The following is a 13,795-nucleotide window of genomic DNA, read 5'->3' on the forward strand; positions in this document are numbered from 1 at the left end:
AAATTCATACCAAGTTTGGTTCCAATTGATCAGGTACTGTCAGAGGAGAAGATTTTTGAAAAAAATAACATAAAAAATAGCAAAAACATTGAAAAAGAGCAATAACTCCAACAAGCCTTAATAGATTAAAATGAAAATTTGACTGCAGATAGACCTCATCATGCTGACCACTTTTACCCCTGTGTCAAAATTTGGTTAAACCTAACCGTTTTGGAGATATATGCGAAAAACTACTGTCTGACCACTGTTCTATTTTTAGTAATGGCGGCCATGTTTTTCATGCATAAAAAAATCCCAACAGTCACTTTGTGTGGGATACCCTAAGGAACAAATATGCCAAATTTCATTGCATTCTGTGCGATGGTTTTTGAGGAGATTTTTCAAAATTGTACATGTGAAAAATGCATAAAAAAAAACTGTTTCAGGGGCCGTAACAGTATAAATTGTAATGGCAGCCATGTTTTTTTCACTGATAAAAAATCCCAAGAATCATTTTGTGCAGAACACCCTAAGGAACAATCATGTCAAATTTACATCCTGTTGGACAAGTAGTTTCAGAGAAGATTTTTGAAAATTTGTCCATGACGACGATGGATGCCAAGTGATGGCATAAGCCCACTTGGCCTTTGGCCGGGTGAGGTAATAAAAGGAGTTAGACACATCATTTAGTAACTCAATCAAATAGCGTGAACCTGAAAATTATTGCACTGCCTTTTTAAGGGTTCTCAATCAGTCTACTTTCACACAGATTTAAATTATACTCTCCCAAGAAAATATATGAAAGTTTATTTTATGTGTTACAGGGCATGCTCAATAAATTGCAAAATAGAACTTCGATGACAAATTAACCATGTACAGTAGACCAAATGTTCTTTGAGGGGGTATCATTTGTCAAAAAAAACAAACAAACAAACAAACAAACAAACAAACAAACAAAACAAAAAAACATATGTTACCAGCAAGAAAAAACATAGGGTAAGTAGATAGGGAAATTATCTTATTTTTCAATAATGTTTTACATTGAGTAAACAAGACGAAACAATCTTGAATTTAACAGTGCTCGAGCCAAAATGGCCATAAAATGGTTTGGGTAGGCACAAAAAAGCTGGGTAGGTAGGTTAGCAGGAAACAGACATATTATTTTTTTGGCCTGAGGAACTTCTTAAAAAAACATGCATCAATATGTTTAACTTTAAATCATTCTATACAGATGCTAACTATAAAAATTGTTTGCTTAAAACATTGTTCAGTGACCTTAAAAATAAAACATTGTCCAGTGACCTTAAAAATAAAATTTAGTATTCCATACACAAACAACTTAAAACACCACTTTTTTTTATTATGGATAAGTGAATTATAATCATCTAAATGGACATCTAAAAATATTTAAATTATCAATGCGGTTGAATATTTCATTAAATCTGGGTATTATATTGCACTCAATATCCAATTTTATCCTACAACTAGGTTTTTTACTATGTAAATGCAGGGTGTTGTATTCACCACAGGTACATTTGTATAGTAGCGTAATGTGGCTTTCTGTTCATATTTTTATAATGAGTGACACCTAAAGAAGAAAATTGGTAACCAGTTTTTGGTTGTTTCCTTCATCAATGTTCAGGAAATAAAATTAACAGATCAGATTTATCATTTAAATGCGGGATTAAAACAATATATGTACATCATAAGCGTATATCAAATACATTTTTGCTCAGTTCTGTTGACAAAAAAAATTATTTTGCTCTGAGGTGCATTAATTATACATATCAATGGAGTGTTCTAGAGATTAGAAAATAGAAAAAAAAAGAAAAACTAGTAAGTTCCATTTTCTAAGTAATTCCTGAAATCTGAATGCTTTATGTACAAAACACATGTTAATAATAGGATAATTTATTGGAAAGAGTGAATAACCAAAATATGATCATGAGTGCCAAAAAAACGCCTAGATTTAACGAGTGTGCAGAACTTGTTCCACACACGAGTTAAATATTAATGCGTTCTTGGCACGAGTGATCATATTTTGTTATTTACTGTAACCAATTGATTATCCTTTTTATTATATAGATTTCCTCCACTATTCATTGTTATTTTCAACACAAATTTAAAATTTTGTGAACGGCAGATTGATATTCGTGTTGTGATGTTTTGGAGGGAGAAAATGCGAGAGTGAAATTACCAAGTTTATTTCAGTGTGAATTATCAAAAAAAATTACTGGGAACTATCAGTAAACCACTGCTATCTATTTAATAATAATTAATAAAGTTTCCTTGCAACTAAGTCCCATTGAAATGTACATATATGCATAACAATTTCATGGTGCAACTAAAGATGCTTGGTATCAAATTCAATTCTTTGTGTAAATGATACATATCAATAAATTTAGGTAAATATGGAGCTTCGAGCTTCGAAACTCATAAATTACATAATGATGACAGAAAGAATAATTTTAACGAACATTTACAGATGATCATTTAACAACAAAATGACGACAGTATGGTCAATGGGAGATAACTAAGGAATAAAAAAGTGTTAGAAATCGAGGTAAAATTGACAAATGATTAGAAAACGAATAAGAAATAATTAATGGGGGAAATTCAAATAGTAACAGCAAACTTATAAACTGATGATATACTGTGAAAGTAATATTGTCCTTGGGGTACCAATTTTTGTGGTTTTCATGGGTAGGCCAAACCACGAAATTTAGTTCCCAACGAAACGGAGGTTTAAAACAAAGTGTACACAGAAAAACTCAAAACCACGAATTAGTGTTTCTTCCCTAAACGATGAAAATTGGTATCCATGAATTAAAGTACTTTTACAGTATATACTCTATGAAATTTGAGATATTTTTTTCATTTCTAGTAATAAACATTTAAATCCTTTGATTACCTACACACATGAAATAGTCAATCTATTTAAAGTAAGATCTCCAAATTGCTCCCTTGAATAGCAAGTGGAGTGTAGTTCCATCCTACATGCAAGCCATGGAACAATTTGAAGACCTTATTTTAAATAGAATGTCTACTTTCATGTGTATAGGGAATCAACTGATTTACATGTACAGTCAAACCTGGGTAGCTTAAACACCAAGGGACCATTCAAATGTGTTCAAGTTATCAGGAGTTCGATAAATTGAAGTTGAAAGATTCTGTATCTTTTTAGTTGCCAGTCTAGATCTGAGTTCGACTTCATCGTTAGAAACTGCTAACTTTTTACAAAGTTGTGTTAGTTTTTGGATGTTCATTTGCTTTCAGAAGGTCTTGTTGATTTGTAGATATTAAAAAAATAATATCAGTAAGTTCCATGTATGATTGAACCTACCAAATTAGAGATGACATAAATATTACTTAAAATAACACTTTGATTAATAATAGGGCTTCAGTTTTCCACACCTTTTAGTAACCAAACTGACAAAATAGCGAGTGAGGGTTATTCTCATAAGATTTATTACTGTGCTGACTTACAAGTGAGTTTGAGTGTTCGAGAAATCGAAGGGAGGACTTGTATGAAAAGTGAACAACAATGGTTTAACTTTTCTTGCTGGCTAGTCTTTTGGAAAATTATTCATTTTATAGATAGTAGCGATTTACCCAATGTTCCAAATTAAAAAAAAAATTGATATTTCATACTGTTAAATTAATTCTGTAATTTCACTCTTAGGATTTTTTCCCATCAAAACATTGCAACATGAATATCAATCCACTGTTTACAAAATTTGAAACTTATGTTGAGAAAAGTAATGAATAATGAAGGAAATCTACTCAATAAATAGGACTAACAATTAGTTATCGTGAATAACCAAAAAATTGTCACTTGTGCCAAGAAAGCAGTAAGATTTAACTCGTGCTCGGAACTTACTCATTAATTCTAGGTGTTCTTCAGCACTCGTGATAATATTTTGGTTATTCGCTCTTTCAAATTAATTATCCTATTATTCTCTAACTTAGGAAAGTTTTACACTGGAAGTTTTTTATCAATTGATATTAATGGCACATTTCATAACTGAAAGGTTAATAGACTTATCTACTGCAGTCTTTCCAAAGGTTAAGTTTTTTTTCAGGACATTCGGTCCTGTGATAACATACCAGTACTATTTTCACAACTGAACCAAGTTTTACCGTCCATTTTGACCTGAATCAAGATTTACTAATATCGGAAATTTTCTGGACTTCTGGTCTGGCATTTCGGATTTTTTTACCGGTTCTGTCATATTATTACAGGTGATATCCAACGAACCTTCAGAAAGACTGCTATTGTTAAAAATAAGGCAATGAGTTATGCAAACTTACTTCAAAACACAGAGCAGACAATTGCTATAACTGTCACATTTTTCATAGCAAGGAAAACAATAACAGAGGTGCACTTATGTATTTTTCTTCATTGATATAGAAAAAAAACATGGTACCCTCATTCGAGTGGAATTAGGGCCTGGGGAACTAACAATTGACTTTAGTAGCCTAAAAGTCTTTACTGTAAACCACTTCGTGAAAGATCTTAAAAGCCAGTTTCTGAAATAATTCTTTTTACAGTTATACTGAAATATTTAAGTAGTTGTCTTTGTAAGAATCATGCAAAATCTGGAAAATGTGATACACCCCAAAAAAAGGCTACATATTTTTATTTTTGTTATTAAGCTCCTTTGTAGGTTTGTATGAAGAAATGTATAATTATTCATTCCAATCTGTCTGCTCTTAGGAGATAATCCACTTTGAAAATTCCAACAGTTTCTATTGTATTTAAGTGATATCTCCCTTAATTTTGAATTCCACAGTACATTCTATAAATTTTTTATCTCCTTTGAAAAGGGGTTATATGAAGAGCCACATATTAATTTCTGTTTACTTAAACATTTTAAACAAAATATTAAAAATAAAAAGATGTACAAATGTAGGCTTTCCAACCATGAATCACATTTTGCATGATCTGTAGCAAGAGTACTACTTAAAAGCCAATTTCTGAACTAATTCTTTTTACAGTTGTCCTGTAATATTTAATCTGTACCAAAGAATCTTGATGATACATACCTGTTCTTTACCTGTCTCAATTGAGTCACAAACTGAGGCATAACCATTCTGTAACATCAATATTGAAACACAAATTACTAAGTAGTTAATTCTGCATAGTGAAGTGTCAATCTCTCTAAGAATCAGGCAGTTGGCGAAATATGGTATGAAAACATCTACCATTTCAAAATGTTTAATTTGACTATTTGCACCATCAGGATCAAAGAAAAATGAGAAGATTCCATATCATTTTGGTAAATAGAGTTATAATTTTATTGAAATGAACTAAGAAAACATTTCCAGGGCAGATAACCAGTGATTGGGATTAAAATTTTGCCAACGGGACTATGGCCCCCTTACACTTCAATTCAATGGGACTTATTCAATTTCAATGGGCTATTCTAAAAAAAAAAAGAAAGGACAAAATTTGGAATAGCAGCTTAGGCCAGCTAGACATGGATACTGAAGACCAAATGTAGCATAAACAAACTTAAATCTACACTGCAGATCAATAATATTATTTAGGATTTGAAAAAGGTAATTTCTTCTGTTTTGGGTCTAGCTTTAAAATGTCTTTGGTGGTATTTTCAATTTCAAATGGGACTGCTAGTCCAAGCTTTTCTGATATTATCAAATTATTTTTATTCTTTAAAATAATGTTTATTGTTCTTTCTAACGTGTAAGCGATCAAGAATATGTAATCTAAAAAATCAACAAAGTGCTGTTTCATTCACCAGTCTTCAAATCCCCTCGAAAACGTTGTGATCAAAACATTTGCCTGCAGCTAATAAAAACATTGTTAAAAGACACATTCATGCTTTTTTTACTGTTACAAGTAGTGGACAACACACTACCATCAATGATGGAAACTTAATGCGCACACATGTCGCAACACATTTGTCACTCAATGCGCCATTCTAAGAGGAAATGAGACTATGGCACATGGCGCACGGTAACCCAATCACTCAATAACTCTTTTCAAACAGAAATTATTCTTGAATGAAATGATATTGTCATTTTGGTTGAATTTTTGACATGCATGTTTCTGATTTTTCCCATTTTGCCTGATTGTTACAAACACTTACACTGAAGTTTTTGTTGAACCAACTTATGCAACTGTCTATACATGTATTTTAAGTTTCAGTAACAGAACAGGTGACACAGGTTTAACAGTGAGAAAGGACGCTGCTAAACATTTTTTTGAATCACTACATATATACAATATTCAAATAGGTAAAGAAAACAATAGTGTAAAGTAATTTTTCAGTTGGCATTATAGAGAATTTTATATTTGATAAGTAGCTGTCTTTGTAAGAATCAAGCAAAATCTGAAAAATGTGATACATCCCAAAAAAAGGCTGCATATTTTTATTTCTTTTATGGGTCAATATTATGAAATGTGTAGTTGTTCATTCAAATCTGCCTGCTCTTAGGAGATAATCAACACTGAAAATCCAATAGATTCTATTGTATTTTGGTGTAATTTACAGAGTTATCTCCCTTAATTTTGATATCTAGAGCGCATACCTTATAATTTTTATCTCCTAAGAACATGTGTTATATAAAAAACTGAATGACAATTTCTGCCAATTCAAACAAAATATCAAAAACAAAGATATGTAGGCGTTTTACCCATGAATCACATTTTGCATGATTCTTTGCTACAGTTATATGTCTCCTACAGGATTGTTTGGTTCTCCATGTCCAAATATAAAATGTACATGCAAAGCAATTTGATCATAAACTAAATAGCATTTATTTCCCAGTAAGATATGATTCATTAAAATAGTCATTAGTTATCAACATACCTGAATCTCATTTTCATGATGCGTTTCTAACTTCTTTATGCTTGGGCTCTGTAACAACTTTGGTGGTGTTTTGCCGAAAGTAGAAAAAGGAGAATCTAAAACATTGGCTGTTTCGATAGAGAGTCTCTTCTTTGGTTTACACAACTGTTTCCTAGAATCAAAAGTTTCCTCCTCGTCAAAGCTAAAACCTCTAGATGTGGGACGACAGGGACTCTCTGTATCTGTTGATCCTCTATAGTATTTCTGAAATTTTTTTTATGTAAAACTAACTTATTTTAAATAGTATAAGGACATGATAATAGCAAAAATTCAAAATAAATACAAAGAGCTAGTTGAACCAGCTAAAAACTTTAAATAAATACCAGACTTCGATAGGCCAAATAAGAAATTGGCAAAATCAGAAGTTTAGGAGGTACCTTACATCTTCTCTAAAATTTATTTGGCTTGTTTAAATTTTTTGAAATTTTATTCAGTGGTTTACTTCGATAAAAGAAGCAAAATACATTGTATATAAATTTCAAGGAGTTTTAACCACATGTTTCATGGGAATAATTTCAATGAACATATAGTAGCTTCATCAACAAACACTTTTGATCAGTAAGATGCTTTGAGTTTGATATCAGAATGTCACAAAATAAAACATTTTCCTGATTTTTACAGAGTTATTTCCCTTATGTCTTGTGTAACCCCTTAATATACAAAATTAGCAAAATCTGAATTTGAAAAAAGTTGAATTTAACATTAAAGTAAAAGAAAACCAGGATTGTAAAAATAAGATTTATGTAAGTTGTAATTGGAAGTTCATACTGTGGGTATGACAAGAAGAGACATCCATCGTCAATCAAGGACAAAACTCAGTATGACTAATTTTTTGATAGAGATTATACCCAGGGGCGGATCCTGGATTTAAGTTTGGGGGGGGGGGCGTTAATTGAATCAAATGCCGTGCAAAGCAAGGGAAAAAAATACTTTGGGGTGAAACTTGTGAAAAAAAATTTTCTTACAAATTTAGAGGGGGTGTATGCCGACATGCCAGTCCTTGAATCTGCGCCTGATACCATGTGTAATATTATATACATAAGTACCCTATCCATCTTTCGAGAAGAAAATCTTGTTAATATTAGCAACAAGTAAACTCATTGTTGTGCAAGTTTTTTAAATATGCACTATCAAACCAAAAATATATTTACAAATATTCATAAAAGGTAATATATAGCAATAAGTCTTAACATTAGAACTGGAATAAAAGAAAGACCCAAAGTCTATGTGACCTCAGTTTTATACTAGATTTTTTTACCACAGGTAGTTTTCTCTTGTTCCACAGCTTCATGAACTCTTTAAAATATGTCTTCATTTTAGGAGATGACATCTTTGAAGTTTTGTGCTTCTGAAACAAATAAATATTATACCAACATAAAAAAAGTAGAAAGGATGACTCCCTAAATACCAAACCTGGGTATCCCAAACCTTTAACAATTTGACCCTAATGCACTTTTGCTCATTAAAATCTTAAAACTTAGTGATTAAACACTCTTAATCTATGGAGTATAGTTTTATGAATTCAGTAATTGGGATTAGAAGGGGCTATGCTACATGTATCACATTCCAGTAGAAAATGTTCTATAAAAATAAGAAATTTTTGCCAAGAATGTAAAAGAAAGGGTCCATTTAAATTGTTATTGCATTAGAAAACTGCTCATTTCAAAAATTTAAATCCAAATCTCTGACAACAGATCTTCCCAACTCCGACTTCATAATTTAAAATTTTGAGCTAAGGGAAGTAACCTTCCATCCCAAAAGACTGGTTTACTGTTTGTTTGGAGCAATGGACAGCAGTAGACTTCAAATTAAAATATTTGACTTATTGTAGCTGCATTTCACTTATTTGGTTACTCTTGAATAATAAATTTCAAACCATTTAGTTACTTACCAAAGTGTTAAAAAGAAAAAAAAAGTTTACTATTATTCCTTTCGCTAATGAGACCACCAACCAGGTTGTCATAAGTTGGTGGGTTACGTTCCTCTGAAAAACTTGCTAAAATGGCTTGTATTACGTAAATATGAAAATGACTGGTGTAATAAAAAATCCATACAAATAAAGAATCTACTAAGTACATGTAGCAATGATGATTAAATCACATCATGGAACTTTCATTTCTGTTTTTAAATTGACTGAGATATGCAATATAATTTGTAGTATTTTAACACTTTATGCCAGATATTCAATACAACAGCCAGTAAGTAAAATAGCAAGATCTTTAGAATAACATAACAACTGTTGTATGCATGCAATATATGGACTCTCCCATCAATTGCTTTTTAATTTTCAAAACCATATTGACATGCTTTCTACATGTACTTCACTTTTTTGAACATGAACTTTAATCAAATAATTAATACAACCATAATGATACCAACAAATATTTGACTGAGCTATAAATAATGGCTTACCAATGGCTTAATGGGTTACCAACATGCTACAACGTACATGTAGTTATATTTTCTTGCTGTTTTTTTTGGGGAAATAATGAGCTTCAGCCAAACCCGGCAGACCCTGGGTGACAATAGCACTTAATTGTTCAATGCTGAGAAAAAAAGTTGGTTTTCAGGTTGTTTAAAAAATGCCATATTTTCATGCTCTAGAACCAGAGTACTGCTAATTTGGCAAACTTACAAAAAAAACCCAACTTATTGTTAAGCATACATGTACCTCTTCTTCAAGCCATCCAATAAACTCTGCATGCTTGTTCAGGAAATCCTCCATTGATATGATATCTGAAAGTATAAAATAAACTCAAAAGATTAATCATGCTCCTGCATGTTAGCCTTTTTGAGACTTAAATTTTGACTTGAAAATATGGGATTAAGTCGGCAATATTTGCTTTAGTTTTGTTTAAAATACACAAATATGAAAGCAAGATATATGATGAATCATAACTGATTTAGTCTCAAAACCCTGAATACCAGGAGCTCTCCATCATTCCCACCAGATCCATTTCTAGACTAATGCTGATAAACTTTGTTGACTGTTTAATACTATGCCATTTTATATGAAATTTTGATAAATGTCACATTTTGTTCTTAGGCTTTTATTTACTTGTTTCAAAATTTGAACACTTACACATGCAAATAAAAGCATAGGAACAAAACTAAACATTTATTAAATGAAATTCCGTAACGTGTGGTGGTTCCTAGTGCTGATTAAATTATTTTCATAATAAAACTTCGTTGTTGTTTATTGCCTAATTATTACTGTGACACATAGAGCAATTGCATGTGTCTTATTGTGAAATGTTGGTCTAAAAATCATAGTCTGATAAGAAACTCTTTGCTTCTGAAAAAGAACAAGGCTGGCAGTTTTAGTGTGGTTGACTATTAGACAGACAGTATTTTTTTAACATTACAACGTATTTTCTATTATTATCTAAAGCAGTGTTGAATCTCAGATCCAATAATTTTCTATATTCTTGTGAGCAAAGGCCAGACATGTTCTTTTCAAACTTAGGATTGCCAGAATATATTTACCAAAACTCCCCCTCCCTGCCGAATCGAATGGTCGTCCCTTAAATTATATTCTGTAAAAGTTTGTTTCATGTGTTGACTCTTTGTCAACACTAAAAATTCCTGCTCTCGTCTGCACAAATCACAACAAATATCAGGAAAAATTACGGGTATGGGGCAATTCAAAATACGAACGGCATTTTTTTTTTACATTTTCATAGAATCTTCACCTGTGTTTAGCTTTTTGTTCAGCACAAAATAATCGGTGATTGTTAAGTCACCACATGTTTTCTACAAATGGACACTGTGCGTTAAATCGTCATAGGTTAAAGCGCTTTACTGATTATATTCCGACACGGACCTCGATGAAGACACCAATATAAATAATAATAAACACTAAATATCGCAATTTTGGAGACATAGTCTACAGACAGAACGATCGTAGATATCTACAGTATTTACTAGATTTTTCCTCATGATTTTATTTGCTTTCATCTTATTCTGCCGGTACCAGACGCTACCGTAGCCGGGTAAAGGTACCGGGTACCAGCTCTTAATGAAAGCACTAGGGTATAATTAAGAGGGAGATATTTTTCTTAATTTCGTTATTGATATGACAGTGAAGATTGATAAGTAGTCCCTTAAATGTTTGATACAGCAAATTTTAAGTGTTAAGCTGGATAATGAATTGATTGAATGTTTATGTGAACTTGATTTTTACACAAATACACTAGAATTCCTTTTTCAGTTCGGTAGAATATGCTTGTTCACCTCTGTTCAAATTGACCAGCTGGAAACATGTCTATCTTCAAAGGAAATAACCTTAAAGAAACATAAGGACTTGTAGATTGTGACTTATGCTAAACTTTAAGAATACATTTTTTGGCTGGGCATGAAATATTTGTTTTAAACATCGTATTTTGAAGATGTGACCTTACTCTTATCAATTCTTTCTCTCTTCTCCTTTTCTTTCTTTTTATCTCTTCTAACAGACATCTTGGCAAATGTTCTCTGTTTTCGACTGATTTTGTTGATGTCATCGCAAGAAGAACAAGATACTGTACAACACACACAGAAATCAAATTACTGATAAAGAACATGTATTAAATTCTTATTGGGCTAGCTTGTAGCAGAAAAGACAACACAGAAAAACTTCCCATAAAAATAACATATACATTGTACATATACAAGTATTTTTCAGCAAATGGTGAATTATCAAACACATGTGCTTAAAATATATGTACACTGTGCATGAACATTAACATGTAGCTTATCACAAAGAAATACACAAGTCAACAGCCATGAAATACACAGATGCAGTACATTCGTAACATGAAGTTGTACAAAATGTGGTGCTTGGTATACCCCACTTGTACTGGAAGTTGATATTGTACAACACCCAAAATTACTTCAACTTTTGCCCAATCTATATAAAGCCACACACAAAATTTGAAATCAATCAGAGATAATTGTGACAAAATTTGGACGAATGGATGAAATGACGGACAAGGTGATTCTATTATACCATTAAGTGGGGTATAAATAAATGTATATGCATTATTTTAGGTCTGATATGATAACAACTCTATATCAATTAACCACTTACACAATTAGCACAACTAATGCGCACAACATGAACATACATTTTAATACGAAACCCACAAGTAAATAATTAAATTCAAGGATAGAGATTCTTTATCCTAAAAAGTACACCCATCCTGATCCATGTATCTAATTTTTCTATGTGTTTTTTTTTCAACTTTTTTTGTTTTTGCTGTTGATGGTCTTCCTCCTTCATCATAAAACCAAACTTGATATGAATGTTCTTTGGGGTATCCTGCATAGAAATGATGTAGGGATTTTCAATCCGTCCAAAAACATGACTGCCTTTAACAAAAATAGAACATAGGGGTCAGACAATAGTTTTTCGCATGATGTTTTTTTACTCTAGCTTTTTGCATAACACATGTAAGTATACATTGTAGTTGTGGTTTCTACTACATATGTACAGTGTAACATTTATTTTCAGACCTTTTTCCCCTGGGTCTGATGATGTACTCTCAGTGGACGTTTCATAGCAATATATATCATTGTCTGAACCTTCTGTTCCCCTGTCATCATTTTCACTACTTGTACTGGTTTCTTTCTTCTTCTTATAGTGAAAATTTGTCAACTCAGACAATGCTGGCAAAATCCCACGCTTTTTTGACCTGCAAAATATGAAAAACTCTTCAGCAGTTCAGTATTGTGGTGTGACACATTAATAATTTGAGATCTAAAAAATGTATTTGTTGTGTGTGATATACATATATGTACATTCATGTAATTTGTACATCAATATTATTAACAATGAGCCAACTGTCGGATGCAACATAATAAACGGCTAAATAGTTATTGTCTGGTGCGATATATTAAGAGAGATCCGACTGTCAGGTACGACAAATGAATTAATTAACTAGGAGCATCATGTGAGAGATTAGTCCAAATAATTATGCCGTCTTGGGGCTCTGCTTGGTCGCCTCACGTCATGATTATCTAGACTAATTGTTGTTTGCGACTTCTTTATCATTTCCGCTTCAAACAATTATAAGCAGATCTTATTAGAATCATAAAGGGAAAATACCACATTATTTACATTTTCAAACTTGTCGTTTACCGCTCATAGTAAATGGAGATTTAAATATTTCTCGGAATTTTAGACGACACGCACTTGAAACGTGGGTCTCTTCATTGACGTCCGCGTTTCCAAATAGCTTTAACAGCAGCCGGGACTACATGTATATATTACTTAATTCTCTGTTTCAGCCAAGGGATTAATGTTATCTTTAATGCAAGAACAAAACAATAATAATAATAATAATAATAATAAAACAAAAACAAAAACAAAAAGAACGACACAAGAATTATTTTTCGGAATTTATGATAGAAATACATCATCATTGACATCAAGAAAGTGAAAGAATGGACAAACTGGCTACGGTTACTTGGATTTACCTGGACAAGTAACAACAAATAAAGTTTGGTTCAAATGGTTGCATTTTCGGCACATCCAACAATTTGATTTGAGTGGATTTTTAAGTCCAGCACACGCACATCATCATCTCAAATTCCCCGAAAGAATTTTTTTCTCCAACTGAAATGAATCTTTGACCTGTTGGTAGCCATGCATGCTTATAAATCGTAGTGAGTGAGCTCTCTCCATATTATGACCAGATAAAACACTAACGGGAAATATGTGAAGTTTATTATTTTTCAAAGTGATTATATACAGTTGAAAATAATTCACATTGATTTTTATCAATTCATTATGCCCCCACAAACGAAGTTTTGGAGGCACAAAGGTTTTATACAGATCTGTCCGAAATATTTTCTAAGCAGCTTGCAGCAAGGTTATGAAACTATATGGGATGTAATATAACCACTTGGATGCATGCTGTCAGGAATTTATTATATTTTGACAAAAAATATAGAAATGACTGCTG

The 13,795-nt window shown here is 32.0% G+C and overlaps 1 protein-coding gene across 2 annotated transcripts in view; it reads right to left on the reverse strand.

Annotated features, from left to right (window-relative positions):
• LOC148613606 (uncharacterized) overlaps positions 1-13,458 on the reverse strand; it is a 32,649-nt gene extending 19,191 nt beyond the window's left edge. Inside the window, exons 1-7 of one of the 2 annotated variants that reach the window (XM_088587047.1) lie at positions 13,308-13,458; positions 12,345-12,523; positions 11,252-11,371; positions 9,523-9,587; positions 8,110-8,199; positions 6,813-7,055; positions 5,026-5,073 (exon numbers count right to left, since the gene is read on the reverse strand). In XM_088587047.1, coding sequence (XP_088443173.1) covers positions 5,026-5,073; positions 6,813-7,055; positions 8,110-8,199; positions 9,523-9,587; positions 11,252-11,371; positions 12,345-12,523; positions 13,308-13,351 — 789 coding nt within the window. In that variant the 5' untranslated portion in view covers positions 13,352-13,458. Of the gene's footprint in view, positions 1-5,025; positions 5,074-6,812; positions 7,056-8,109; positions 8,200-9,522; positions 9,588-11,251; positions 11,372-12,344; positions 12,524-12,948; positions 12,996-13,307 lie in introns of those variants that run through there. The other variant, XM_088587048.1, reaches the window with a different exon arrangement.
• Between the last annotated feature and the right edge of the window lie 337 nt (positions 13,459-13,795).

This window comes from Perna viridis, chromosome 6 (assembly GCF_037379345.1).
Source record: "Perna viridis isolate PV_CMFRI_1.1 ecotype Kerala chromosome 6, ASM3737934v1, whole genome shotgun sequence".
In the NCBI taxonomy this organism is placed as follows: domain Eukaryota; kingdom Metazoa; phylum Mollusca; class Bivalvia; order Mytilida; family Mytilidae; genus Perna; species Perna viridis.